General features: G+C 46.7%; 1 protein-coding gene and 1 non-coding gene across 2 annotated transcripts in view; both read left to right on the plus strand.

Moving 5' to 3' along the window:
- The first annotated feature begins 17,462 nt into the window (after positions 1-17,462).
- On the plus strand, positions 17,463-17,652 carry LOC142861410 (U2 spliceosomal RNA). Its single transcript, XR_012912651.1, has one exon. It is a non-coding gene; the product is annotated as a U2 spliceosomal RNA (small nuclear RNA).
- A 3,593-nt stretch (positions 17,653-21,245) lies between these two features.
- TOP1 (DNA topoisomerase I) overlaps positions 21,246-26,802 on the plus strand; it is a 90,013-nt gene continuing 84,456 nt past the window's right edge. The window contains exons 1-2 of the mRNA XM_012754691.3: positions 21,246-21,561; positions 21,882-21,906. Of these exons, the coding sequence (XP_012610145.1) occupies positions 21,529-21,561; positions 21,882-21,906 (58 nt within the window). The 5' untranslated portion in view covers positions 21,246-21,528. The remainder of the gene's footprint in view (positions 21,562-21,881; positions 21,907-26,802) is intronic.

Raw genomic sequence — 26,802 nt, forward strand, 5'->3', positions numbered from 1 at the left:
TGTGGAGGACAGACTGGAGGAGGTTTAGGAAAGAAGGCAGGGAAGCCAGAGATGTGGCTACAGCTGTCGTCCAGCCAAGAGATGATAGTGGCTTCAACTGGGGAGGTCTCCGTGGACGTGTAGAGAGGTGGGTAAACATAAGAGCATGAGCGGGAAGGCACTGGCAGGCCTTGAGGACAGATTGGACATGGGGCTGAGGGAGAGGAAGGAGTTAAGGATGAGGTGCATCTTTCTGGCTTGGGGGACTAGGTAGATGGATGGTGGTTTTATTGACCAAGATGGGGAAATGTGGAAGGAAGAACATGTTTGGGAGATCAGAAGTTCAGCTTTGGATCTGATGTCCTGAGTTTGAAGTGTCTGAGAGACATCCAAGCGGAAATGGGAAGTGCCCTATTGCACGTCTGGAGCTAGAGCTCAGACCTCTCTCTCTCTATCACTAAACAACCCACCCCCACCTTTATTTCTAGTCCTGAACAGGTCAAGTGTCCTCCAACAGGCGAAGTTTCCCTTTGCCAGAAACCTTTCTTCCCCAGATGGCTGCATGACTAACTAGCTCCTTCTAAACATTCGGGTCTCATGTCAAATATCACCTAACCAGAGAATCCTTCCCAAGACCCAAGCTAAAGTCAATGTACGGAGTGAGCTAGGGATCCACATTGCTCAGATTTTGCTGTGCCAATGTTGCATTAAAAAATAATAATAATAACTTCCAGAAACTCAGTGCTTACAACAGTAAACATTCCCTTCTCACCCAGGGGTTGATGGGTCAGCTGGGCTCAGCAGGGCCCCCCCTGGGCTGAGCTGGGCTGGGCTCCAGGCTGTGGTTGAGCACGTGGCTGACTCACATGTCTTCTCATTCCAAGTCCAGGCTGAAGGAGCCTCCACTGTCTGGTATTTGTGGTTCTCATGACCAGGGACAGTTGCTCAAGAGGGATAGATGGAAACACTCCACCTTGGAGCTAGCCCTGCCACTTCCACGCATATTCTCTTGGCCAGAGCAAGTCACATGGCCAAGTGTACTATCAACAGGGTACGGAAGTCTACTCCTGCCATGGTGGGGAAGGCTGGAGAAAGTAAATATTTGCTGAACAAAAATGCAGTCTACCAAAATGACCTAATTCTTTTTCTCCTAGGTGGCCATGTTTCTTGAGTAATCCCTCTGTACTCTTACAAAATGCCATCGTTTATAAATGAATGAATGAATGAATGAATGAATGAATGGAGGAATGTGCTTTTCAAGGCAGGAAGATTATCCCCACTCTTCAAATGAGGAAGCTGAGGCTCAGAGAAGGGAGTGACTCACCCACGATCATAGAAACCACCTGTGGCAAGCCCAGCCTGTCTAGCTCCTTCAGTTCAATTCCCTATACACAGTGAATAAAGCAGGAAAATGCTATTTTCTGGGCATCGAGGCCATGTCACCCATTCCACCCTTCCACCGAGGCTTGGTTGACAGACACACAATTAGGGGGCAAGTACACCAGAGGCTCTCTGTGCCAGTTCGATTTCAGGTTTCACTCTGAAACCAGGTAGGACCTTGATTTGTCATTTCCTGGTCTCCAAGCCTCAAATGTTAAGTACGTGTTGAGTGAGTCATTGGTACCGTGAAGGTTTTAGTTGCTGATTCAGTGTTCCGTGAATTTTGCATCCTGCCCCAGCTGTGCCTGCCCCTAAGGTACAGACAATCAGTCACCTCTACTTCTTCAGGGACCTGCAATGTTTAACACAGAGTGGGGCACACAGCGGTACTCAAAAATGACATATAGGCATAAGAAAAGTCTAGAAGGACATGCCTCAGATAAACAGTGGCCAACTCTTTGAAGCAGGCTTACTTAGGACTTTAACTCTCTACTTTAGGTCTTTATGTAATATTTGAGCAGATCACAATGAGCACAGGTTGCTTCTGTAGGTATGAGTACAGGTATGCTTCTGATTGCATAAGTTGCCATCAGAGAGGGGGGGAAAAAAAGCATTCTGGAAATATCCTGAAGTTCTTACTAGCACGCAAAAAGCCATTACTTGCTGGATGGTTGGGAAACTCCTGAAAATCATCTTCCTCCAGAATCCTACTCCCACACATTGTTAGAAGCCTGTTTCCAGAAACACTGAGTCAATTCCCAACCACTCCTTAAAGTCAGTGAGCCAGTGAGCACCTACCGCACGCCAAGTGCTGAGTGAGCCACCAGGGTGACAGGTGACAGGCAGGGAAACAGGTGATAGCCAGAGTCAGCAAGGTCCGCATTCACTTCATGGCTGACAGGGATGGAACTAGACCATGGGCCAGACAGTGTGCTAAGTGCTCCACATGGATTATCACGCTTAATCTGCACAACAAGTCCATGAGGTAGGAGCTATTATTATCCTGTTTGACAGCTGCAGAAACTGAATTGCAGAGAGGCGAAGGAACTTGCCCAAGGTCACATAACTAGCAGATGGTGGAACCGACATTTGATTCCAGAGCCCGTGCTCTCTGCAGCTACCCCACGCTGCCTCCCGCTGGGAACTTGCCCAGATTCCACAGGCAGTAAGTGACAGAGTCAAAATTCAAACCAAGAATGGTCCATCAGCCTCCAAAGAATATCCTCTTAGCTGATACGACATCCTTCTCCCTCCCAACCCCGTCCATTTCTGGATCCAACACCAACACCCTGGGTGACCTCGGGTGGCCTCTCCGAGCCTCGGTTGTCATGGCTGCACAATAGAACACTGCTCACCCCGAGGAGCTGCAGAGAGGCTTGGTGAGAAGAAAGTTCCTCCCGTGGAACATGGCTCAGTAAAAATACGTCTGTGTTCTTTCTGCTTTCCAGGAGTTCAGTGCAGTTGGACAAGTGGACACAGGAGCAAGCCTGTCCGATGAGCTCTGTCACTGATGTTGCACTCAGGGCTGGGGGCAGGAAAGGGTGAGAGTCTGGGCACGGGATGAGAGGGCAAGTGTTGCTGTGTGTCCAGAAAACTCAGCTAAAGGAACATTGGAATAAACAACTCCCAGGAGGAGGGAAGTTTGGTTCGTCATCTTTCCTGTTTTCCTAGCCTGGCCCAGGTCCAAAACCTCTTCTTAATCTTGTCAGGGCTCTGGCCCTCTGCCCCGGGAAGGAGCTGCTAGGAGGCTCCAACGTGAGCCAAGTCTTCAAGGAAGTGAGGTCTGTCTTCTGTGGGTCAAGAGAAGACAAGAGAGGAGGGGACAGAAACAGGGAAGGGCCCAGTGGAAAGACCCCTCCTTGAACTAGTGGAGAAACTGAGGCATAGGACAGAGCGAGGTTGATGGATTGTGCTGGTGGTAGAGTTGGGGTGAGTCACCTGTCCTCCTGCCTCCCAGGCCAGAGCCTCTCTGCTGCATGTACCCATCACTCACCCCATTCCTGCTCTAGGACTACCCAGGTGGGGGGAGCTGCTTTCACTCCTCCTTTCCTACAACTGCTTCCAGAAACATCTCCCCCGCCCTGCACTGGATGCACAGATGTGGGTCCCGTGGGCACTGGAGGAGGAAGTAGTAGCTTCAAAGACTTGAGTTGGTTTGGCCATGTGGGAAATGAGGGTGATCGAGCCTCTCAAGGAAAGAACCAATGTTTCCTGAGCACCTACTGTGTGTCTGCACAATGCCAGGCACCTCCAACATGTGACATCATCTAGTCATCACGCTAACTCTGAAAAATAAATTACATCCCCATTTTGCAAATGAGGAACCTGAGGCTTATGGGGGAGATGTTGCCTGCCTAACTCTACCTCCAGCCTCTAACTTTCTTCTGAGCTCCAGACCTGGTTATCCACTTCCTCTTGGGCATCCCCATTTGTATACCCCACGTGCTTCTCAACGTCAGCATGAACGATCCTGAGCTCATCAGCTCCCTCCGCCCCCACAGACTTCTGGTTTCCCATCGTAGCCGCACTGCTGAGAAGCCCAGGTATCAACCTTGACTTGGCTCTCTCCCCATTCCTATCTCCAAGTAGTAGCCTAGAACCAGTGGTCCCACCTCCATTTCCCAGACAGCGGCTTTCCTTGATGCCAAAGTGGGTAGCATAGCCTAGACATTCATCATCTCACTCCCAGATGACTCTGGCAGCTTCTGAAAAGGCCATTCTGCCTCCAATTTAGCCCTCACCATCCATGCCCCACCCAAACATCACGGTAATCTTTCTAAAATGTGAATCTGCCTAGTCTCAAACAACTGAAAACCCTTCAGTGGTTTTTCAATGCCTTTGAGGTTAAACTCTTTACACGGGCTTACTAGGCCCCAGACGTCTTGGCGGTGGCTGCCCTCTCTGCTGTCACACTGGGTCACTACCTGCCCTCTGCCCCACAAGCCTTGGACATTCCGGAATGCTCACAATTCCTCTTTTGCGTCAAGGCCTCGGCACGTGCTGTTTTCTCTGCCTTTGTCTGGCTAACTCGTCTCATCTTTCAGGTCTCAGCTTAGTCACCACTTCCTGACCTCCCCCTCCTAAGCTGCATAAGCCGCCCTTCCCATGAATTCCACAGTCCCCCTGTACTTCCTGCACTGGGTTACCCCCTCACCCTCACACGCCCCTGTCTAGGCCAGCAAAGCCTTCTCCGGCAGCACAGACTTTCCAATGGAAATACAAATTACGCCGTATGCGTAATTATGAATTTTCTAGTAGCCACATTTTAAAAAGTAACTGTAAATAGATGAAATTTACTTTTTAAATTTATTTTAATAATGTATTTTAACTCGATATTTCAAAAATAGTGTTTTAACATATAATCAATATAAAAATTATTATTTTATTTTATTTTTGTACAAAGGCTTTGAAATCTGGTGTGTATTTTACACTCATAGCACATCTCAGTTTGAACTAGCTACATTTCAAAAGTGCTCAATAGCCCCGTGTGCTAGTGGCTACCAGATTAGACAGTACAGTTTTAGAGAATGCTTAAAGCTAACCGGGACATCAATTCTGAGGACTAGGCCGGGCACGGTGGCTCACGCCTGTAATCTTAGCACTCTGGGAGGCTGAGGCAGGAGAATCACTTGAGGTCAGGAGTTCGAGAACAGCCTGAGCAAGAGTGAGACCCTGTCTCCACCAAAAATAGAAAGAAATTAGCTGGACAACTAAAAATAGAAAAAAATTAGCCGGGCGTGGTAGCGCACGCCTACAGTCCCAGCTACTCAGGAGGCTGAGGCAGGAGGGTCACTTCAGCCCAGGAGTTTGAGGTTGCTGAGTCAGGCTGACAAGCCACGACACCAAGACTCTGTCTCACACAAAAAAAAAAAATTCTGAGGACTGTTCATAGTGACTCTGGAAAAAAGGATTCGAAGTCAGAAACATCTTTAAAACATTGACAAAGTGAAACAGGATCTTTGTGCTTCAGGAGCTCTGGAGACTTCTCTGTGGTAATGTGAGATGTGACACAGACCAGAGAGCATGTAGCATTTCCTCAACTTATTTGAGCTCAGAGCTCTATTTTCATAAAGCATTTCTGGGGATTAGTGTCCAGTGTTCTTTGGCAAATGTTGTTTTAGCCACATCCTTAAACTCAGTAGAGTTTAACCCACGACCCCCACCAGAAGAACTTGGGGTTCGGGAAGCCCACCTCAAGTGCCTCGGTATCTGAAACCTGATTACTGAATTGACTAATTAACTAACTCTGGGGGCCACATAGGTCAGGACTAGAATCAGGGAGCAAAAATTGCAGCACAAGTGAGCTCAAACAAGAAGAGTTTTGTGTGTGTGTGTGTGTGTGTGTGTGTGTGTGTGTGTGTGTGTGTGTGTGTGTATAAAAGCTTAAAACCAAATTGCCAGATCTGTCTGGAAAATGCAATGGGTGGCCTTGTGAGATGGTGATTTCTCCTTCACTAGTGATCAAGAAAGGACCAAGGCTGGAGTTCAGTGGCTCTTCCCCAGAGTCTCTCATCTCCCTTTTCCAGAACCTACAAAGGAAGAAGAAAAAAAGCCACAGTGGGCAGAGAACTTGAGTGTCAGAGGAATTAGTCAGACATGTTCTGGGCCCTTTATCAAGAACACACATTGGGATTCTGGAGGTTTCAATGGAGGATGTTTACAGCCCAAACCTCTCTGAGGCTGTAGGTTCTTGGTTCAGTTCAGAGGATTCTTGATCCATTTCATATACAGCCAAAATCCAGTCAATGACTAATTGAATCAATCAACAAAAATGTGTGTCTGTGTGGAAGACAAGAGGATGGTCTGTTTCTTTTAAAATTGCTGATTTTGTGGGACAAAAACCAGGTGAGACCAATCTCTGCTGTTAAAAGTCATCAGGATAGCAGTTACTTGTAGGGGAATGACAGGAAGAATATGGGGGCTTTGGGGGCTTTGGACAATCTTCTATTTCTTATTTTGTGCAGGTTACAGTTCGTGAAAATTCATCAAGCTTCACATTTTTTGATATGTGTGCACTTTTCTGTATGTATATTACATTTTGATAAAAAGTTTCAGAAATTGCTTTCGTGATGATATATTACTTTATCACAATAAGAAAAAAAAAGTGTGACTATGATTAACCTAACCAAAATCATCAGGCAGGTCTGTGATGCACTAGGGAGGAAGAAATGAACCATCAGCCAGGTGCTTTTCTCATATAGCGTCCGAGCTGCATTTGTGCTCGCTCCAAGGGCAGCTAAAGGTTAGCCCTGCAAGAGGCCCCTGGCCATCCAGACAGACAGCAGATGGAATCAGATCCATCATCTTAGAGCCTCCAGGTACCCATCCATAGGATACTTGGAAGTACCTGGAAGCTGAGGCCTTTAAAGGTTGGGCTCTGTGTCTTCGTGCCAAGCCCTTCATGCAGGGCCTGGCACAAAGTAGATGTTCAACTAAGTGTCCCTTTCCTTCCTCACACCTGAATTTCAGATATGGCAGTGCCAGAAATGCCAAGGCCTGCTGTGAGAAGGGACTGGAGTGCCCCATTTAGGCCTGGCAGGGATCACAGAGGCTGGCACAGCTGGGCTGCAAATGGAAGGGGAAATGAAACCCCTGCATAGCTCACATGTGCTCATGCAACTACAAAGAAGCCTGTGTGGTCAGTTTTGAGAGCACATGGGGGAGAAAGAGGGAGCTTCAGAGACGTTGGGGTGGCGGTGAGGAAGATGGGTTTCAGGTGGTGAAGATTGGGGGAGGTCAAAAACACAGCAGTTAATAATAGAGAGCACACCATCCATGGTGCAGAGGAAAACAACCCTGGGCTGGCCAGGCACAGTGGCTCGTGCCTGCAATCTCAGGACTTTGGGAGGCCGAGGTGAGCTTGAAGGAGTCCCGGAGCAGCCTGGGCAACATAGCAGACCCTGTCTCTACAAAAAATAAGAAAAATTAGCCAAGCGTGGTGGTACGCATCTGTAGTCCCAGCTATTCAGAAGGCTGAAACGGGAGGATTGCCTGAGCCCAGGAGTTTGAAGTTTCAGTGAGCTATGATTGCACCACTGCACTCAGCCTGGGTGACAAAGCGAGAACCTGTCTCAAAAGGAAAAAAAAAAAAAGAAAGAAACCCTGGGCTTACAACTTTGTGATATTGGCAGAACACATTACCAAGCAGTTCTCTCATCTGTAAAAGTGGGACAATAATAGTTCCTTCCTCTTGGGGTTGTTGAGAGGGTAAAATCAGTTGATGCGTGAAAAACGTTGTACAAATCTGTTGTTGCTGTTAATAATAACGGTATCGATAATACAGTAGGAAGAAGCTTCTGCTTCCTTCTGAAAAGAGACCAGGTAGACTAATTTGGGAGCCAAAAACAACCAGAAATCTAGGGGGGAAGGGAGAAGGGAACTAGAGACCACCCAGAGAAAAGTTTAATCTAGGTGCATCTGAACTTTTATGCAAAATGCTATGTTTAAGTGTATATGTATTTTTTGGAGGGAGAGGGCCATAGTCCCCCATCAGCTTCTCAGTGGAGTCCATCATACACACACACACACACACACACACACACGCACGCACGCACGCACACACACACACACTCTTTTAGGAATTAACATACCTAGAGAAATGAAGAGCCAAGAGAAGGAGACAGATAAGACAGGAGGCCCACAATCATCCATGCATGGCATGAGCCACCTCCATGCACCTAAGACATGGGGCTGGGGGCTGCGGACAGCATGCAGAACAGAAACAGAAGCAAAGGAGAGTGTTCGCAGGAATGAAGACTTAAAGGAACAAGCTCACTCACAGTGGGCGTGGAGTGGGGCTTAGCCTAGCTATCATGTGGCCCAGATAAGGCTCACAGAGGCTGGGGGGGGGGGGCTGGGTGAGTGGATGGATGGGCGGGCAGGCAGATGGACCCAGCAGCTAAGGATCAGGGAAACTGGAGAGGCACACTGCAGATCAGGAGGGAGGGAATTAGAGAGACCTTGACTGTATGTCTGGGGAACTGTGGAGGGATGGAGTGGAGAAATGCTTTCTGGCATGGTGGGAAAGTGCTGTCAGCCAGCGTATAGTTCTTCCATCTGAAATACTTCTGACTCTACGAGTGAGGATTTGCAAGAAGGCAATCTGTCAGGGAGAGGGACTTGACTGTTGGCTCTGTAACTGTTTTAGGAACACCATGGGCTCAAGTAGTGTGGACAGAGACTTTGCTATTAGACAGTTGTGGGTTTGTACCCTGTCTGGCCATTTCATTCATTCATTCATTCATGCAACAAATAGTTCTTAAGCACCTACTATGGGCCCAGCTTTCTACCAGATGCTGGAGACAAAACAATAAATAACAGGTGGTCTCTGAACTCAAAAGTCTTACATCTAGTTGGGGAAATGAACAATGATAGTGCAATATGATATGTGCTCAGACTGGGGCCATGCACAGATTGCTCTGGGAACAGAGAATAAGAGCACTTATACTTCTCCAAACCTCAGTCTCCTTGTCTGCAAAATAGGAATCATGTCATTCGTTACTAGGAGTCTCCTGGCCCCTGCTTGACACATGTTAGGAGCCCATTGCAGCCCATAATTAATTCATTTATTCAACAAATGTCCATTGAGCACCCTATATGTGCCAGGCACTTTTGTGGATGGTAGAAATTTAGCATTAAAATAAACAGATGAGAATTGCTGCCTTCATCAAAATTACATCCTAGTAGGGGGGAAACAAATGATGAATAAGTAAAATGTTTAGCAGGCTAAATGGTGACATGTACCTTGAAGACAAATAAAGCAGGGATGAAAGGAGGGTAGGAGGTTGTAATTTTAAATAGAGTAGTCAGGACAAGTCTGACTCAAAGGGAGCTATTTCAGCAAGGATCTGAAAGGGGAGAGAGACTAGGCCATGGAGATATCTGGGGAAAGGACGCACCAGGTAGAAAGATCCACAAATGCAAAGCTTGAGGCCGCAGGGTGAGGGACAGGCATTTTACAGCAACCAGGGTGGCTGGAAAGAGATGATCCAGGTGGACAGCACCAGCAGATGCGGTCAAGGGAGGCCTCAGAGGGAAGCAGGTAGGGCAGGGCCTTACAGGCCATTGTGAGACTTCGATTTTACCCTGCATGAGATGGGAGCCACTGGAGAGTGTTGAGCAGAAGAGTGACAGGACCTCACAACTTAAAAGGATCACTCTGTTTTAAAGAATCACTTGTTCTGAGTACATACTACGGGATGACAAGCACAGAGCAGGGGTTACTAGCTAGGAAGCTCCTGTATTAAACCAAGTGGAGATGGTGGAGAGTTGGGCTAAAGTGGAAGCAAAGGGAGTGGTGAGAAATGTTTAATGTCTGAATTTTTTTTTTTTTTTTTTTTTAGAAACAGTCTCGCTCTGTTGCCCAGGCTAGAGTGCCGTGGCATCAGCCTAGCTCACAGCAACCTCAAACTCTCCGGCCCAAGCAATCCTTCTGCCTCAGCCTCCCGAGTAGCTGGGACTATAGGCATGCACTACCATTCCCAGCTAATTTTTTCTATATATTTTTAGTTGGCCAATTAATTTCTATTTTTAGTAGAGACTGGGTCTCGCTCTTGCTCAGGCTGGTTTCAAACTCCAGACCTTGAGGGATCCACCTGCCTCGGCCTCCCAGAGTGCTAGGATTACAGGCACGAGCCACTACGCCTGGCCTAATGTCTGGATTTTTGAGGGTGGTGTCAATTGGATTTGCTGAGAAACTGGATACAGAGGGGAGGCAGGCAAAAAAAGAAAAGAGTCAAGGATAGCTCAAGGTCTTGGTCTGAGCTTTTAACTATGATGGGGAAGACCAAAGGAGAAACAGGTTGGGAGGAAAAATAGAGGGAGGAAAGATAGATAGAGGCACGAAATGTTTAAGAAGCCTGTTGGAAATCCAAGAAGAGGTGTTGGGTAGGCACCTGAATATACATGTCCAAGGCCTGGAGGCAAAGTCCTGATTATAGATGTAAACTTGGGACTTTCCAGTATACAATTGGTATTTAAAGCCACAAGAGAGTATGGGATTTTGGCTGGGCGTGGTGGCTCACGCCTGTAATCCTAGCACTCTGGGAGGCCGAGGCTGGAGGATTGCTCGAAGTCAGGAGTTTGAAACCAGCCTGAGCAAGAGTAAGCCCCCGTCTCTGCTATAAATAGAAAGAAATTAATTGGCCAACTAATATATATAGAAAAAATAGGAACACCATGGGGTCAAGTAGTGTGGGCATTAGCTGGGCATGGTAGCACATGCCTGTAGTCCCAGCTACTCAGGAGGCTGAGGCAGGAGGATTGCTTGAGCCCAGAAGTTTGAGGTTGCTGTGAACTAGGCTGACGCCACGGCACTCACTCTAGCCTGGGCAACAAAGTGAGATTCTGTCTCAAAAAAAAAAAAAAGAGAGAGAGAGAGAGAGTATGGGATTTTATTAATCCCATACACTTTCAATTTGGAGGTTCCCAGGCTAAACTTGAACATTCCATAAGGATTTATGCAAATATTTTCCGTATGTTCTGTCTCCCACTTCTTTTTTTGTTTGTTTGTTTGTTTGGTTTTTTTTTTGAGACAGAGTCTCGCTTGTTGCCCAGGCTAGAGTGAGTGCCGTGGCGTCAGCCTAGCTCACAGCAACCTCAAACTCCTGGGCTCAAGCAATCCTTCTGCCTCAGCCTCCCGAGTAGCTGGGACTACAGGCATGCGCCACCATGCCCGGCTAATTTTATATATATATATATACATTAGTTGGCCAATTAATTTCTTTCTATTTATAGTAGAGACGGGGTCTTGCTCTTGCTCAGGCTGGTTTCGAACTCCTGACCTCGAGCAATCCGCCCGCCTCAGCCTCCCAGAGTGCTAGGATTACAGGCTTGAGCCACCGCGCCCGGCTTGTCTCCCACTTCTGAACACAAATGCTTATTGGGAAGGGAAAAGTCCCCAGAAAAAAAAAATCAATTTAAAATAGATCGTGGCTGGGTATGGTGGCTCACACCTGTAATCCCAGCACTTTGGGAGGCTGAGGTAGGACGATTGCTTGAACCCGGGAGTTTGAGGCTGCAGTGAGCTATGATCATATCACTGCACTCTGCCCAGGTCAACAGAGCAAGACCCTGCCTCAAAAAAAAAAAAAAAAAAAAAAGTAAAATAAAATAGATTGTGATACCATTTCCTTCACAAAACAGGAGGAGAGCCAAGTTCTGAGTCAGTGGGAGGATTTGAAGTCTTCAGCATCATCTTTCTCCCATCAAACCCTTGAGGCTGGGCTCCCACAGAAGAGTCTTCCTGGCTTCCCAGCCCCGAGAGCTCTCCCTCCAGGTCCCAGAACACTGTATTGGAATTGATGGCGTATTTGTCTATTTCCTCTACTGGACAGTGGCCTCCTCCAGATCAAGGCTGTGCTGAATTCATCACATACCTACCAGCGGGGTATGGCACCAAACAGGCATCAGGGACTGTTAGTGGCACTTCAGCGCCTTGCAGAATCTGATAAAGCACATCCACCTGGCTGGGTCCTGAGGGTCTCTGTCCAGCTGCACCTCCAGAGCTGGTGTCAGTGCTGCCAGGCCTCTTTCCTGCCACCCACCGCTGATTCTGGAAAGGTAGAGACAGACCCTGCAGGCCTGGGCTCTGCTCCTGGGGAGAAGAATATCCTCAGGGGCCAGGATAAGCCACCCAGAAAAACTAGTTCTCTCAGTCGATCCTCAAGCTTGAGTCCCAGTGGGAAAGGGCCCGGCCCCTGCAGGTGAGGTTGGAAGCAGCTTAGAGGCAAAGAAGGTGTCTCCTCTGAAGGAACCTCCTCCTTATCTGACTCGGAATTCCTGACACATCAACTGTGCTAGCATGTTGTCAATGGGGTTGGGATGATCCCAAAGGCTCTGAACTAGAAATCACCAGACCCTCTTATTATACATGAGTGTGTCTTGCCCATCGTTAAACAAGCAAACAAAAGCCTTCTCTTAAGCCCAGGCTACTCCAGTTACTGAGTTCTGTTTCTCCTCCTGATTATAGCTAAACTTCTTCAGTGACTTGTCTGAACTTGCTATCTGTATTTCCTGACCTTCTACTCACTTCCTAACTCAGGCCCATCCTTAAAATAAGGCTGTCCTTCCAGGCCCTCCCAAATGACTTCATCTAGTCTAATTACTTCAGGTACCACCTTGATGCTGACAACTTCTAATTCCGCTCCTGAGCTCCAAGCCCATGGATCTAACTGCCAACTAGACATCTCGACTCAGCTAACCCAAGACACTTCACACTCAACATGTATGAGCTGAACTGATCACCTTCTCTCCAAAGCAGGTCATGCCAAGTGCTTCCTCTGTGAATGCACTTTCATCCTCATCCTTGGTTCCTTCCCACTCCCTTTCCCTGATATAAACAATCAACCACTGATATATCAACCCTATGTCACGAATATCCCACGAACACATACACTTCTCTCCAGGCTCATGGCTTTTTGGCTGATCAGAGTCATCATCATCATCACTTGGCCCAGATGGTAACAACTTTCTTAACTGTGGTCTAACAAGCCTCGAGTCTTGATTACTATAAATCTATTTTTTTTTTTTTGAGACAGAATCTTACTCTGTTGCCCAGGCTAGAGTGCCATGGTGTCAGCCTAGCTCACAGCAACCTCAAACTCCTGGGCTCGAGCAATCCTCCTGCCTCAGCCTATCAAGTAGCTAGGATTACAGGCATGTGCCACCATGCCTGGCTGATTTTTCTAAATATATTTTTAGTTGTCCAGCTAATTTCTTTCTATTTTTTTTAGTAGACACGGGGTCTCGCTTTTGCTCAGGCTGGTCTTGAACTCCTGAGCTCAAATGATCTAACTGCCGAGGCCTCCCAGAGTGCTAGGATTACAGGTGTGAGCCACCACACCCAGCCTCCAAATCCATTTTCTATGGTGTGGGTAATATTTTCTAAAATGCATATTACTTATGTTTTGCCATTGTTTAAAATTCAAAGTGACTTCCAGTGCTCTGAAGATAAATTGCAAACTCCTTAACTCAGTTCAAAAGACCCTGCATGAGCTGGGCCTTGCTTGCTCCTCCAGCCGTATGTCTCACTACTCCTCTTCACCCTCTACCCCTCAGCCACACCACATCGCCAATAAACCATACACCCCCCAGCTTCCAACCTTTGCCATCTATTCTCTTGTCCTCTAGTGCTCATTCCCCTCACTTGCCTTCTCTATCCTCCCAAACCTGTATCTGACTGCTTTCTGTTTCCATTTTTGGCCCTAAGCTTAAATTGTCATTTCTATTGGGAACCTAGCCTGACTCCTCAATTCTGGATGGCAGCTCAGCTCTGCTAAAGGGCTCCTACAGCAAACACACTGTACTTTCCCACATTCAGTGACAATTCCTTGTTCCCCTGTCTGTCTCGTCCACCAGGTCTAAGGTCCTTGAGAGCAGGGACTTTGTCTTTCAAGTTCACAGCTGAATTTCTAGTTCTAGGCATCATAGCTGGCTCATAGTTGGTGTGTGTGTGTGTGTGTGTGTGTGTGTGTGTGTGTGTGTGTGTGATGTGGGAAAGCTGGTGAAGGGGCCAGATGCAATGAGAGCCCAGGGATGAGGGGTAGATATTATAGAGGCAGGTCCTGGACAGATTCCATACAGATAGTAGCCATTAATGGGATGAGCAGGGCAGGATCCAGGGTTAACCCAAGAGGATCCAAGTTTTTGAAGCTGAATGACTGGGAGAGGTAGAGCTATCCACTCTGCAGGGGCCCTGAAGGGAAGGGAAATTTCAGGGAAAAGTTGAAATAGGACCAGAGGGATGTGGGATCATTAAGTGGACACAAGCAATAGGCCTAGAGATAAATATGTCTGTAGTTGTAAAAAGAAGACAAGGCTAGAGGCATGCAATTGAGAGGCTACCTATAGAAGTCAATGTAGAATCCATAAAGCTAAGAGGAGAGTGTGCGTAGAGAAGAGAAGATTGATGATGGAACCTTTGGGAATACTTAAATTGTGCTTGGAGAAGAGGAGGAGGCAGACAAATGGCATTTGGAGAAGCAGAAGGAATCCCAGGAGAATTAATGGTCGTGGGGCCAAATGCACAGGATCTAAAGAATGTGCTCATCCCCACCATTGAGTGCTGGAGGAAGGTAGAGGAGTATTGGGCTCCTCTATTTAGGAACTAGGAAGTCCCTGAGAACAGGAGCCGGATGAACAGTGTTTAAGGAATGAGAAATAAAGCAAAATAATAATAATGATGATAATAATAAAACCAGCAAGTGTAGACTGTCCTTCCAAATATTTCAACAAGGGTGAGGGGAACCAGTGACCTAAGGACAATGTGGAAGGCAGGATAGAGGTTCAGAGACTGGGTTCCATAGTCAGACTGTGGGTTCAAATCATGGCCCCACCACTCAATAGCTGCACGACTTTGGGCAAGTTAACTTTCCTAAGCCGCAGCGTCCTTGTCTATAAAATGGTCACTGCAATGATTAAATGAGCTAGTGTATGTGAAGCACTTAGCATCAGGCAGAGCACGTGGGAAGTAATCAGTTAAGTGAGGTATTATTTTTAACAAAGTCAAGGAAGGAAAGTGGGATAGGGGAGAAGTTGCCATGCAGGAGGGAGAGAAGATGCTTGAGCAAGCCATGCTCTGAGGAGGTGCGGGGATGGGATTGAGGGCTTAGAGGGCTTGTTGGGAGGGAGATGGTTTCAAAACTAGGCCTTGGCTAAGCAGTCATTTGCCGATTATTGAGTGAGGCAGCCACTTCTGTTCCATTTTCTTGGGGAGTCAGGCTGAATTGTCTTGGGGTTTCTCTCATTCCTAGAATCTGCTGGTATTCCCCAGAAGCCCTGGTTTCTGCCTCTCTGCCTCCCACTGCCCGCTGGTTCTCCCACTGAAGGCAGCTGGACTTGAGCGGCAGTGGGACGCCCCAGCGGTATACACCATGAGAGGGAGCTTCAGCTGCTTCCTGACTTCTCCTTGGGCTGCACCCTGGACACTGCCCCAAATCCTGCTGTGCCCTTCACAGCGTGCATTTTCACAGTCATTCCACACAACCTGCAATGGTTAACGATGCTTCTGAAACATGTGCAGTGGGCTCCAGGGGCCTCCTAGCTAATCCGCCTGTATCCAGAGTCAGCTCCACCAAATGTCCCCACTCTGCTGCCCATGGTTGTTCTGGTACCTATCCAAAAGCCTGTCATAGCTCTCCCTGTGGTAGCTCTGCTGTCACTGGGAGGGCCTCACTCCCTTCCCAGCCTCATTCTCTGGCACATCTTCACATTTGCCCCCCCCCCCCCACGGCTCCCTCCTGACCACACCTATGGCTTTGCATGCATTGCTTCTCTTCCTGCAATATCTTTCCTTCTCTTCCACAGGGCAGCCCCTCCTCACCTTTGAAGAACGGCATCCAACTGTAAACCTTTCCTAATATTGCCCGCTCCCCCACCGGTCAGTTGGATGTGCTCCCCACTCCAGAGTTCCCATAGCAACTGGTGGCTGGCCACCCCTTCCCTGTTATTCTTTGTACCTTAGAGTAATGGTTGGGGAATATGTCTGTCTCATTATTGAACTAGCAATGCCTCCAGAATGAGGATTAGATCTTATTAATATTTATATCCCTAAGGCGTAGCATTGGACCTATCTACCTCATAGTACCTATTATACCTTCATTCCTCAGGGAAGACTGGTTGAATGAATAATTGTCCTCACCACAGAAGGGATGTCTTCTGGCAGGAAGACAACAGACATACATGAAAGTAGACTCCCTTCCTTGCCCTGAGCCACATGGCCAGGATCCTATATCTTTGTTGCCAGACTGCCTCTCATTCCATAATTCAAGGGTTGCCAGCCTTCCTGTTGGTTCTGTCCTTTTTATTCCACAAATGCCAACCTTTCTGGTTGTTACTGAGATCACCAGCCTGAATCTCCTTTCTGAAGCACCAAGCAAGTTCTTTTCTGAGGGTGTCCAAATCTTGAACGGGCAGCAGACCCTTAGACATGGGCAAAGAGAGCTGCTACAAGACACCATTGCCAAAGAATTGGCAAAGTTGAGAATGTGCCAGCATCAAAGGGTCAAAATGTTGGAGGGGTGCTCAGGTGCAATGACATGAAGGGCCCAGAGTTGGGGCCAAAAGGATAACAGAGGCCTGGCGAGTGCCCACGAATCAAGTGTAGACTAGGACCAAGCCATCAGAGTGCAATTAAGCAAAAGGGGGGGAGACTTTTTTTTTTCAGAAACAGAGTCTTGCTCTGTCACCCCAGCTAGAGTTCAGTGGCATCCTCATAGCTCACAGCAACCTCAAACTCCTGGGCTCAAGCGATCCCCCTGCCTCAGCCTCCCTAGCACCTGAGAATATAGGCATGTACCACCACGCCCAGCTAATTGTTTCTATTTTAGTAGAGACAGGGTTTTGCTCAGGCTGGTCTTGAACTCTGGAGCTCAAGTAATGCTCCTGCCTCAGCCTCCCAGAGTTCTAGGATTACAGGTGTGAGACATCATGCTGGGCCTTTCTTTGAATTCTTATTGTTCTTTCAATTCCTTCCTCAGAATTAAAAAGGAAAGTTCCTAACCTAATCTGTAACTATTTGAAAGCACCAGAACAGGAATGCAACCAGACTTCAGTAGAAAGGAACCAGGGTCTTGAACTTCATCAGTCTTCTATCTTTCATCTCTTCTCCTCCCCCCACCCCGCCTCATTCTCTTCCCATCCCCCACCCTACTCTCTCACTTTCTCTGGCCTTCCTGACGACAAGCACAGCCAGGAGCAGCTCCCTAATCTACATACTATAGATCCATCCACAAGAAGAGAGACCAACCACTCTCTTCTCAATTCTAGAGGCTCAAGGAAGTTAATCTGAGTGGCTCAGCTTGGGTCAAGTGCCCATCCTGGTCCAAACAACTGTAGCCAGAGGGACAGCAGCACATTTGGGCATTTGTGTACCTTGTTCCTCCATAACCTTGCAGTCTGGGGAGAGCATACAGATGGACATGTCCCTGAAAAGCAGCGGTTGTTCAGACAACCATACAGGCATTCAGTTCCAGGAGACAAGAGTTGAGCCAGGTTGATAAGAATAAGCCCAACAGAGTCAGAAGTGAATGGATAAGAACTAGATCCTGGGCAACCACCAAGATCAAGAGTGTCAAGTTCCAGTCTTTTCAAAAAGCCCAAGTCTCATCACTTCTAGGCCTTTTGGCTAAGTTCATGTGTGGTATCTGTTCTTACCAGTTTAATATCTGATGTGTCCTCTAACCAAGAGCAATATAGTAAATGAATTTGGGGAGCAGGGAGATGGAATAGGAGTTTGCCCTGTCCACTCTATGCATCTACCTAGTATTGCAGTACCTCTAGTGCTCTGCTCACCCCCCTTACCCCAAAAGCCCAAGTCTCAAGAAGTAGTCTGGAAAAAAGGGTTTCCAGGCGTACACATGTTTTGGAGACAATGCACACCAAGATCCTCTTTTCAAGAGACACATATGTATTTGTATATTGGAAGACTCTGAGAAGTTCTCTGGGAAAAGACCTGTTGAACTTTAAAACATAACAATATATGTATTTGTGCATGGAGCTCTTCTTTTTGTGGAATATCTATAAATCTCTCCACCTTTCACAATGCATACTTTGGAGACAGGCCCACACCATCAGCTTTCATCTGTTAGTTATTCTTATGGGAGTTGGGAGGGTCCATGAGTGAGCAGTCTTGATTTAAAGCAGTGTTTCCCAAGCCTCATTTATTTGCCCTGTAGAATTTGTCTTATGTGTCCCCTCTGTGCTATTCTTGGATATTTTAAGATAATCAATCAACCACCTTTTTTTTTTTTTAAGCCTCATCCTAAACAGTTGTATCCTGAAAACTATGAATTTGATACAGTGGTTAAACATTTTTTCTCATACATATTGAAATCGATATATATATCTATTAAAATTTAAAAGTTTGTGCATGCATTACCAATAATCTTCTCAAGTACTAGGACCAAGCAAGTGGGGACACTGGCCTGAAGTGGCAGGAATCAGAAAGTGGCCATGTGGGTCTGGGTAAGCCAGTCAACCTCCAAGCACAGCCACTCATGCTGACAGAGAAGTTAGGCCTGTGACAAGACTGCCCAGATACCTGCATGTCTCTCTACAGGGACCACTCTTGGTATGCCATTCTAGAAGTTGTGCTCTGTTTTCATGCCTACCTGGTCTTTCTCAGAGGGACCTAGAAAGCAAATGCAGATTCTCCCTGGGCACTGGGGATTAGGAGTGGAGTAGTGGCAGGAGGCACTGTTATTCCTGAAGGCAGTCCTCAAATTATCCTGACCTAACTGCAGCAAGCAGTGGGGAGCCAGATGCCTCCCCTGCTGGCTGGGATAGATAGATGGGAAGACTATGCAGAGAGACACCAAGAGCAAGGCAGACTGGCTCTGGCCACTTGCTTCAGAGAAACAGCATAGCTTTGGAGTCCGGTAGACTTGAGTTTGAATCCAAGACTCACCACTTAGTAGCTGTGTGCCCTCAAACAATTTTTTTTGACAGTCTATTAAATATCCACAATTATCACCATTGTCCGGATGAGGAAACTGAGACTCAGAGAAGTTAAGCAACTTGCCTGAGGTCACACAGCTAATAAACAGCAGAGCAGAATTCAAACCTAGGTTGTGTGCTGCTAACCTACATTACTCTGCTTCCACTCATTCACTGACTGTGCACCTCTTCTATAGGAGAGCCTGGCTGGGTACTGGGAATCCAGTGCTGGGCAAGGTCCTCACTGGGAGATAGACATTAAACCACAAATTACTCCATTAGTTACTTAATAACAATTGTGATAAGTGTTACAAAGGAGAAGGGCTATGAAAGGCACTTGACCTGCCAGTGGAAGCTGGTTGGGGAGTGTGTGTGGGGAGCACTTTGAGAAAGTGATATTTGGGTGGATCTTGAAGCATTCACAATAACCCCAAAGTGTTTACCACTAGTTGTGATAAAGATGATGGTCCATGGATGAACATTTTTAGTATTTATTTTTAAATGATTTCATGGATATTATTACTTAGGATGGAGGTAAACAGAAAGGGGCTCAATTAAAATGTTATATAATAAGGCCAGGCGTGGTGGCTCACACCTGTAATCCTAGCACTCTGGGAGGCCGAGGCGGGTGGATTGCTCCAGGTCAGGAGTTCAAAACCAGCCTGAGCAAGAGCGAGACCCCGTCTCTACTATAAATAGAAAGAAATTAATTGGCCAACGAATATATATAGAAAAAATGAGCCGGGCATGGTGGCACATGCCTGTAGTCCCAGCTACTCAGGAGGCTGAGGCAGGAGGATCGCTTGAGCCCAGGAGTTTGAGGTTGCTGTGAGCTAGGCTGACGCCACGACACTCACTCTAGCCTGGGCAACAAAGTGAGACTCTGTCTCAAAAAAAAAAAAATGTTATATAATAATAGTGGAAGTGGGCTGGGCGTGGTGGCTCATGCCTGTAATCCTAGCGCTCTGGGAGGCTGAGGCGGGCAAATTGCTTGAGGTCAGGAGTTCAAAACCAGCCTGAACAAGAGAGAGACCCCGTCTCTACTATAAATAGAAAGAAATTAATTGGCCAACTAATATATAGAAAAAATTAGCCGGGCATGGTGGCACATGCCTGTAATCCCAGCTACTCGGGAGGCTGGGGCAGCAGGATTGCTTGAACCCAGAAGTTTGAGGTTGCTGTGAGTTAGGCTGACGCCATGGCACTCACTCTAGCCTGGGCAACAAAGCAAGACTCTGTCTCAATAAATAAATAAATAAATAAATAAATAAATAAATAAATAAATAAATAAAAGTGGAAGTGGTTATAGATGTGGTAAAATTCACAAAGGAGATAATGGTGAGAGTTGTGTGTTGAAAAGATCACTTTGCAACTGCTGGAGGGCATTTTGGGAGCAGGCCAGCATGGAAGCAGGGACCCCATTACGACCATATTATATGAATCCAAGCAAAAGGTAATGCAGACTAACAGGTGTACGGGCAGGGGAGAGAAGTAGATGGATTGAGGAGATGCAATCAGCTGGGCTAATGAGAAATGAGATAGAGGAAGATGTCAGGGTGGAGCTTTTCTAGCTAAAGGGAGATGAGTTTGGCCCTGGAGAAGCTTGTGAGGCATACGAGTGTAGATGTCAGGTAGGTGGTTGTAGGTCACTTATCTTTGAGACAGTTTGACTTTTATAAAATAGGTGACCTTACAGAGCTATTGTGGGAATTCAGAGCTGGATACACAGTAGATGCCCCATAAATGGCAGTTCTCCTCCCCAACTCTTCTCCTCCACCTTCAATAAATAGCATGCCAGGGATGAGCCCTGTGAAGCACCAGGCCGGTTTACCCGGAGGTCCAGTTCCCTTTGGTCTCTTGGGTGCTCAATAAATATTTGCACAATGAACCCATGAACCCAGGCCCTTGTACACAGCTGGAAACTGGGGCTAAACTGAACACTTGGTTGAAAAACTAAAAAAATTTTAAGAAGTGGGCGTGGAATAACGCATAAGTTGCAGGGCCTGGACAAAGGCTGGGGAGGGTGCTCCTCCCGCTGAGCGGCCTCAGGGCCAGGCTCCCGAGTGAGGAGGCGCTGGTGAGAGCTCTGGGGTCCCGGCTGCCACGGCATTTGCAGCTTCGAGGAGACGCGGCCGTGGGACACCAACCCTGCCCTTGCCCCGCTGGGTCCCGCCGTGGCCTTTAAAGGCCCACCACGTGGCCGCGTGGCCAGCCCGGGTCTGGAGGCGGCGTCCGGACGGCGCCTGCGCACTGCCAGGCAGAGGGGTTCAGAGTTCCGAGAAAAGGCTCCGGGAGAGGAAAGGAAGGTTGCTGCGGGTGGGAGGCTGTGGGAGGAGTCGGCTCCTTATGCAAATCACAGCCTCGCGCGCGGGCCGGGGGCGGGGCTTGCGAGGCAAAGCAGGAGTCCGCCTGTGGAAGCACGAGGGGGCGGGCCGCAACCCTCGGCCTCTTTTCGCGAGCGCTGACGTCGCCGACGTCCGGTTTAAAAGCGGCCGCGCAGGCGCAGTGAGCCCAAATGCGAACTTAGGCTGTTATACAACTGCTGGGGTCTGTTCTCGCCGCCCGCCCGGCAGTCAGGCAGCATCCCCGCTACCGTCGCCACCTCAGCGGTTCCAGGGCTCCTCGGCCCGCCGCCGCCGCTTACCCGCGCCTCCGCGAGTCTCCGGAGCCCCGTCCGCCCGTGTGCGTCTCCCCCGCGCCGCCTCGCCGCCCGCCGCGCTTGCCGCTCCGGCCGACATGAGTGGGGACCATCTCCACAACGATTCCCAGGTACGGCCCGGCCTGACCCCGCCGGCCCCGGCCCGCGCCCGGGCCCTCCCGCGACCCCGGCGCAGGCCCCGGTCACGGCCCTGCCTCTTTGACAGGCCAGAGTCCCCTGCGAGGGGCCGCCCGGCGGAGGGTAGCGGCCCGCTAGGCCTCAGACGGAAGCTGTGAAGTTACAGTTTGGGGGGTGGCTGCCCTCTGGGGCCGTTCCCGGACCCCCTCATTCCTGGGGGCGCAGGGTGGGCCAGGCCCCTGGCCGCGCGCGCTCCCCGCCCGCGGGTTAATTCGCCTGATGTTTCATATTTTCCCTCTTTCTCTTTTTCCAGATCGAGGCGGATTTTCGGTTGAATGGTGAGTGTGTCCCCCGCCCCCACCCCGGGCCCCCAGGCCGCCGGCCGCCTCCCCCGCGCCGGGCCGGTGCCGGGCAGAGGACAGACATGGCGTCCCAGAGACTAAGTCCCGGCTCCTCGCTCACCGGCCCCATTGTTCCCATCGGGCCGCCTCTGGGCCCCCTTTCCGGGGACCCCAGCTCCCCCAGATCGCGACCCTCCCAAGAGGGGGCAACTGAGACCCCGCGTCGCCCGCCGCCGGGCCTGGGGCGGCCTTTCCGGGCCGGGATTCCTCCCGGGAAAGTCGCCTTGTCGACGGTCGGGACTTAGTCTCTGCGCCATTTTCTTTTTCTCTCTCCTCTCCTTTCTGTGCCTGTGTCTCTTTCTCTCCCTCCCTCGGCTCTTTCCTTGAGCTGCCCAGAAAGAGCTTTCTGCGGAGCAAAGCCGTATGAATCGCAGACCTCACCAGAGAGGGAAGACGGGCAGACTGAATTATTATTGTTTTTTTCCAAATAGAACTTTATTTTGGGGGTTATTCCTATCCTGCTTCATGTTTGTTTCCTTTTCTGCTTCCAGAATGAAAGATTTCCTTAGGCAACTGTTGATTTTGGGAGGTAGGGGTGGTACGATGTTTAAGATAGGAATTATGGCTCTAAAACTAAAGCCACCCTTTGTGGAGTTCTTCCTGTTTCCAGGTTGTTTTTCCCAAGTTGTGTTCTTTGCGAAGGTAGTAGTAGTACCTCCCTTCCAAAAGTTTGCAAGTTCTCTATGGGTCACCCCGTGTAAACGTTAGGTTACTTGAAAATTAAAGTATTAGTGACAAGAACTTTTCATTGTGCTTAGGTTCCCAAGGCAGTGCTTTTTTAGAAACGCCCAGGTTAGTGTACTTGTCAGGAAGAAAGGTCGTTGAGCATCTTATCCTGGACCTGGTGTGTTGGCCCTTTCTTTTGGGCTGTAGGGAGGAAAAGAAGATATTATTTATTGAAACAAAGAATGGCCAGCACCCACCCCTGCTTCCTGTTCATTCTTTTTCAGAAGCCACTGTTTTTCAGGAATTAAAAGCTAGATCACTTTTCCCACATCTTTCTGTTTTTGAACCCTTTTCAGTCAAATCAAGGCATTTATTCTTTGAGTATTTCCACTTCAGTTACTCAGGGAATATTCCCCCAGTGAAAAGCTTACCCTTGCAGGCTTTTCAACAGTCCTGTTGAGGGAGAAGTTACCCTCTGTACTATGCTGGGAATTCCCACTGATTCTGATGGTACATAATACTGCTCAATTGAGTTTGGGTTCCGGGAATCTCTCCAATGGGAGAAGCTGATGAGTTGGTTTTCTGATGTTGTAATCAGCAGTCCATCGTGTTAGCCTGCTCTACTGAGAGCAACCTTATGTTCACATTTTGAAGTGGGGCATCCAGCAAAAGATGGTACTCAGGCAGGAGAGAATCTGATTAAAGTAATGGCATTTCTTGAGCACCTAGTATGTACCAAGCTCTGTGCTTAGTGCTAGAGCTGAACCTGCAATCATAACACTCCTCTTACTCACAATTCGGTCTATTGAGGGAGACGTAATTAGTTAATTATAAGGTAGATGCTGGGGCATATGTGTACCCAAAATGCTTTGGGAGTATAGATGACTTAATTTTGGTGGTGGTGGTGGTGGGAAAATTTCTCAGAGGAGGTGACTTCTGAGCTGGGTGTTGTACAAGGCTAGGTGTAGAGAATTGTCAGAGATTGGAGTGTTTAAGTATGTTTCACCAACCTGTCAGGATCTTTAAAGAGAGAGGTGAGGCCACTACAGTTTAGAAAACCACAGAGTATATGAATGTTTCTTTGGGATATGGGGGCAAATACAGGATGTAGCAGTGAGGATGTAAGAAATAGTCCCTTTGACCTCTAGAGGAAGGTAGGATCTTAATACAAAAAGTGTTCTTTTGGGATTCAGGCTGGGCTGAGTAAGTTATATATTTAGTGATGAAACAAAGTTTAGCCCTTTCTCATGAGAAAGTTAACTTCAATGGCTTTCATGTAAATTATACAAAGGAACGGTCACATATGTGAATGATTGTGGACTGGGTAGATTATTGGTCGTTATTGGCATTTTTATAGAGGCTGAAGTAAACTGCCTATGTTGATTTTCAGAATACGTTGGTTCACCTTTAATAGCAGTAACAGCTAATATTTATTGAATACTTACTATCTGCCAGGCATGAATCTGTGCTCTTACCATGGGTCATCTAATTTAATTTAATCGTTGGAAAGACCCTTATGAGTTAGTTACTGTTATCTCCATTTTATAGATGAGGAAAATGAAACTTTCAAGTATTTACTAGCTTTACCCAAGGGCAGTGAGTTAGGCACTCCAAAGCCCTCTTGAGCTTATTTAGCCACAATGCAATAGTGATTACTATGATACTAGCATGAAGAAATTAAAAGCCACACATCTCTACTTACAGAACTGAAAAAGAGAGAGGAAAGGAAGGATTTAATAGTTTGCCATTTGCTTTTTATCTAAACCTTCAAGAGAAAAAACGCTTTTGTCTCCTGCTACCATAAGCATCTTACTCTGGAGTAATGATCTTTGTGAATATTGTCTCTAGAAGATGATTAACTGATGATTGATTTATGTAACTATGAAAGACAGTTTTTTTAAAAATAAAAATCAGTGTTTAATTATACTCAGACATGTCATTATTGATCTTTGTATTAAGAGGAGTTTGCTTAAGCATGATTTTAAGCGGACCTAACCCATCTTACAGATTAACAGTACAAGTTCCTATATTAAAATCAAACATCTCTCATTTTGCCTGCCCTTATCCCCTAAGATGTAAAAGTTTTTTCCCCCTTTGGAGCTCATTTGTTACAATATTTAAAATTGTAGCTGTCTGTATGTAATTTAGAACATTGTGGCCCATAGTTAACTGCTGGGAAAATTTGTCATTTGTGAAAATCTATTTATGTTTAAAATATTGACAGTGAGTTAGGAATTTCAGGAGCAAAAACCATAACGTCTCTTTTACCTAAGTGAAAAGACTTCCTTTCTAAGTGTTGCTAGCACTAACTATAGTGGGGCTGAGTCATTTAATGTAATGTACAGGCTGCCTAGGTGTCTGTAGAATTGATAATACCAGATTGGGGTGTTCGTGCTTCTTTTGCTCTTTCAAGGACTTGAAGTTTTTGCCTGTCTACTCTAGAGTTAGGGGGCTTTTCTCCCCCACTCTCCCTCTATAATGACATAAAAAACTTTTGATTCTGTCAGTGTTTATTCTAAGAAATGTTGTAGGGGATCATAGTTTGACATTATCTTGTGTTGATTCTGGTTAGCTTAATGGATTCAAATTGGAGAAGGGGAATTAAATATGAATTATTTCTGATGCTTACAGATAGTTATACTTCTGTGCTATTAGGTATGAGTTGGGGTGGGCAGTGGGAAGACTGATGATATGGCTATCTGAAAGTTTCCATCACATTTTTAAAACCAAAAACTGATGACACCTCCAAATGAAATCTGGAACATTTTTAAACTCAATCAGGAAATACTTAAGCATTGGGTTCCAGTATTGTCTTTTCATACACTGCATCTGGATTCCTTGAGGCACCTTCTTAAAATTTGTGAGCTGCTAGAATCTTTATACAACATTTTTGACATGAAACAAAACAGTTGCTCATCAACAATTTTTTTTTTTTTTTAGATTACCAGCATATCAGACCTCACAAACAAATTCTGGGCTCAAATGTTCCTGGTAAAACAAGAAAATCTAGGATTTACTAAAGGAATCAGAAATACCTCATGGCTTAAAAAGTGAAAACTAGATAATATTGCTAACTGTCACCAACTCCTACTTTTTATTGGTTAAGTAGATAGAGTAAAATGGAAAATAAGAACCTAGGGTCAGTCCCCAAATCTCATTTTAACCAATAGCAGCAAAAAAAGAGAATTGAGTCTGACCTTTTTCTTTGGTGTCATCATAAAGATGGGGAATTCAGAGAGTTTGAAAGAGATTCATTAATTTGTTCTGGGTCATAGCCAATTAATACCCATTTATATGAATGCTAGGAGTTCTTAAATAACACAACTTAAAGCTTGTATTCCAAAATTAAGCTTCGAGGTTTTTTGTTTGCTTGTTGTCAGTGTGTTTGAGGATGAGGAGGTGCAAAAGATGTCTGTTTTTTGAGACTGTAAATATGTTAGACAAAACTTTGTATTGTATATTATAGTAACAGTTGTCCTCTACTGCTAATGATATGGGAAATGATTCTGTTGTACTTTCTGGATGTGTATCATTTTATTAATAGGAATCTTCATATTATGCTGAAATTGTGTCATATTTGTTGGGTGTGAATGCATATGTACATCATGGATCTTTAATAACTCTTGCCATATTTTTAGTGCAGAATAAAACTGATTTTCTTTAAACCCGAAGTCACTTTCCCAGCAGTGTGTTTTGTGAGGGATTCCATCCTTCCCATATAAAACTGTTGAACTCCAATAAAGTTCTAGGTTAACTTGGGAAAATGGATTCAAATGTAGTTACTTTCAGTGAGGCTATGAAATGAGTATTTGATGGGGACCCAGAGGTTAAAAAAACCCCTCTTGAAAGAATAACAGTAGTTGATTGATTGCATTTGAAGGTGAGTCAGTTGAATGAATTTTCTGTGTTCAGTGGTTTCGATTATCTGTCTGTCCCTTAATTATTATGAAACCACTAACTTTGCATAGTAAGGGCACTTGGGCAAACAGTTGAGAATTCGGCTTCTTAAGGTAAAGAGTTTAGGATGGGAGAAGTTCCAAACTTAAGAAATGAATGAGGTATTGTGTTTAAAGGAAGCTTCAGATTGTGTTTAAACTTCAAGTAATAATATTTGGAACAAGCCTTTCTCCCTGTTTCCATGCCTCATAAATCTAAAGTTTTGAGCAG

The sequence above is a fragment of the Microcebus murinus genome, chromosome 16 (assembly GCF_040939455.1).
Source record: "Microcebus murinus isolate Inina chromosome 16, M.murinus_Inina_mat1.0, whole genome shotgun sequence".
Classification (NCBI taxonomy): domain Eukaryota; kingdom Metazoa; phylum Chordata; class Mammalia; order Primates; family Cheirogaleidae; genus Microcebus; species Microcebus murinus.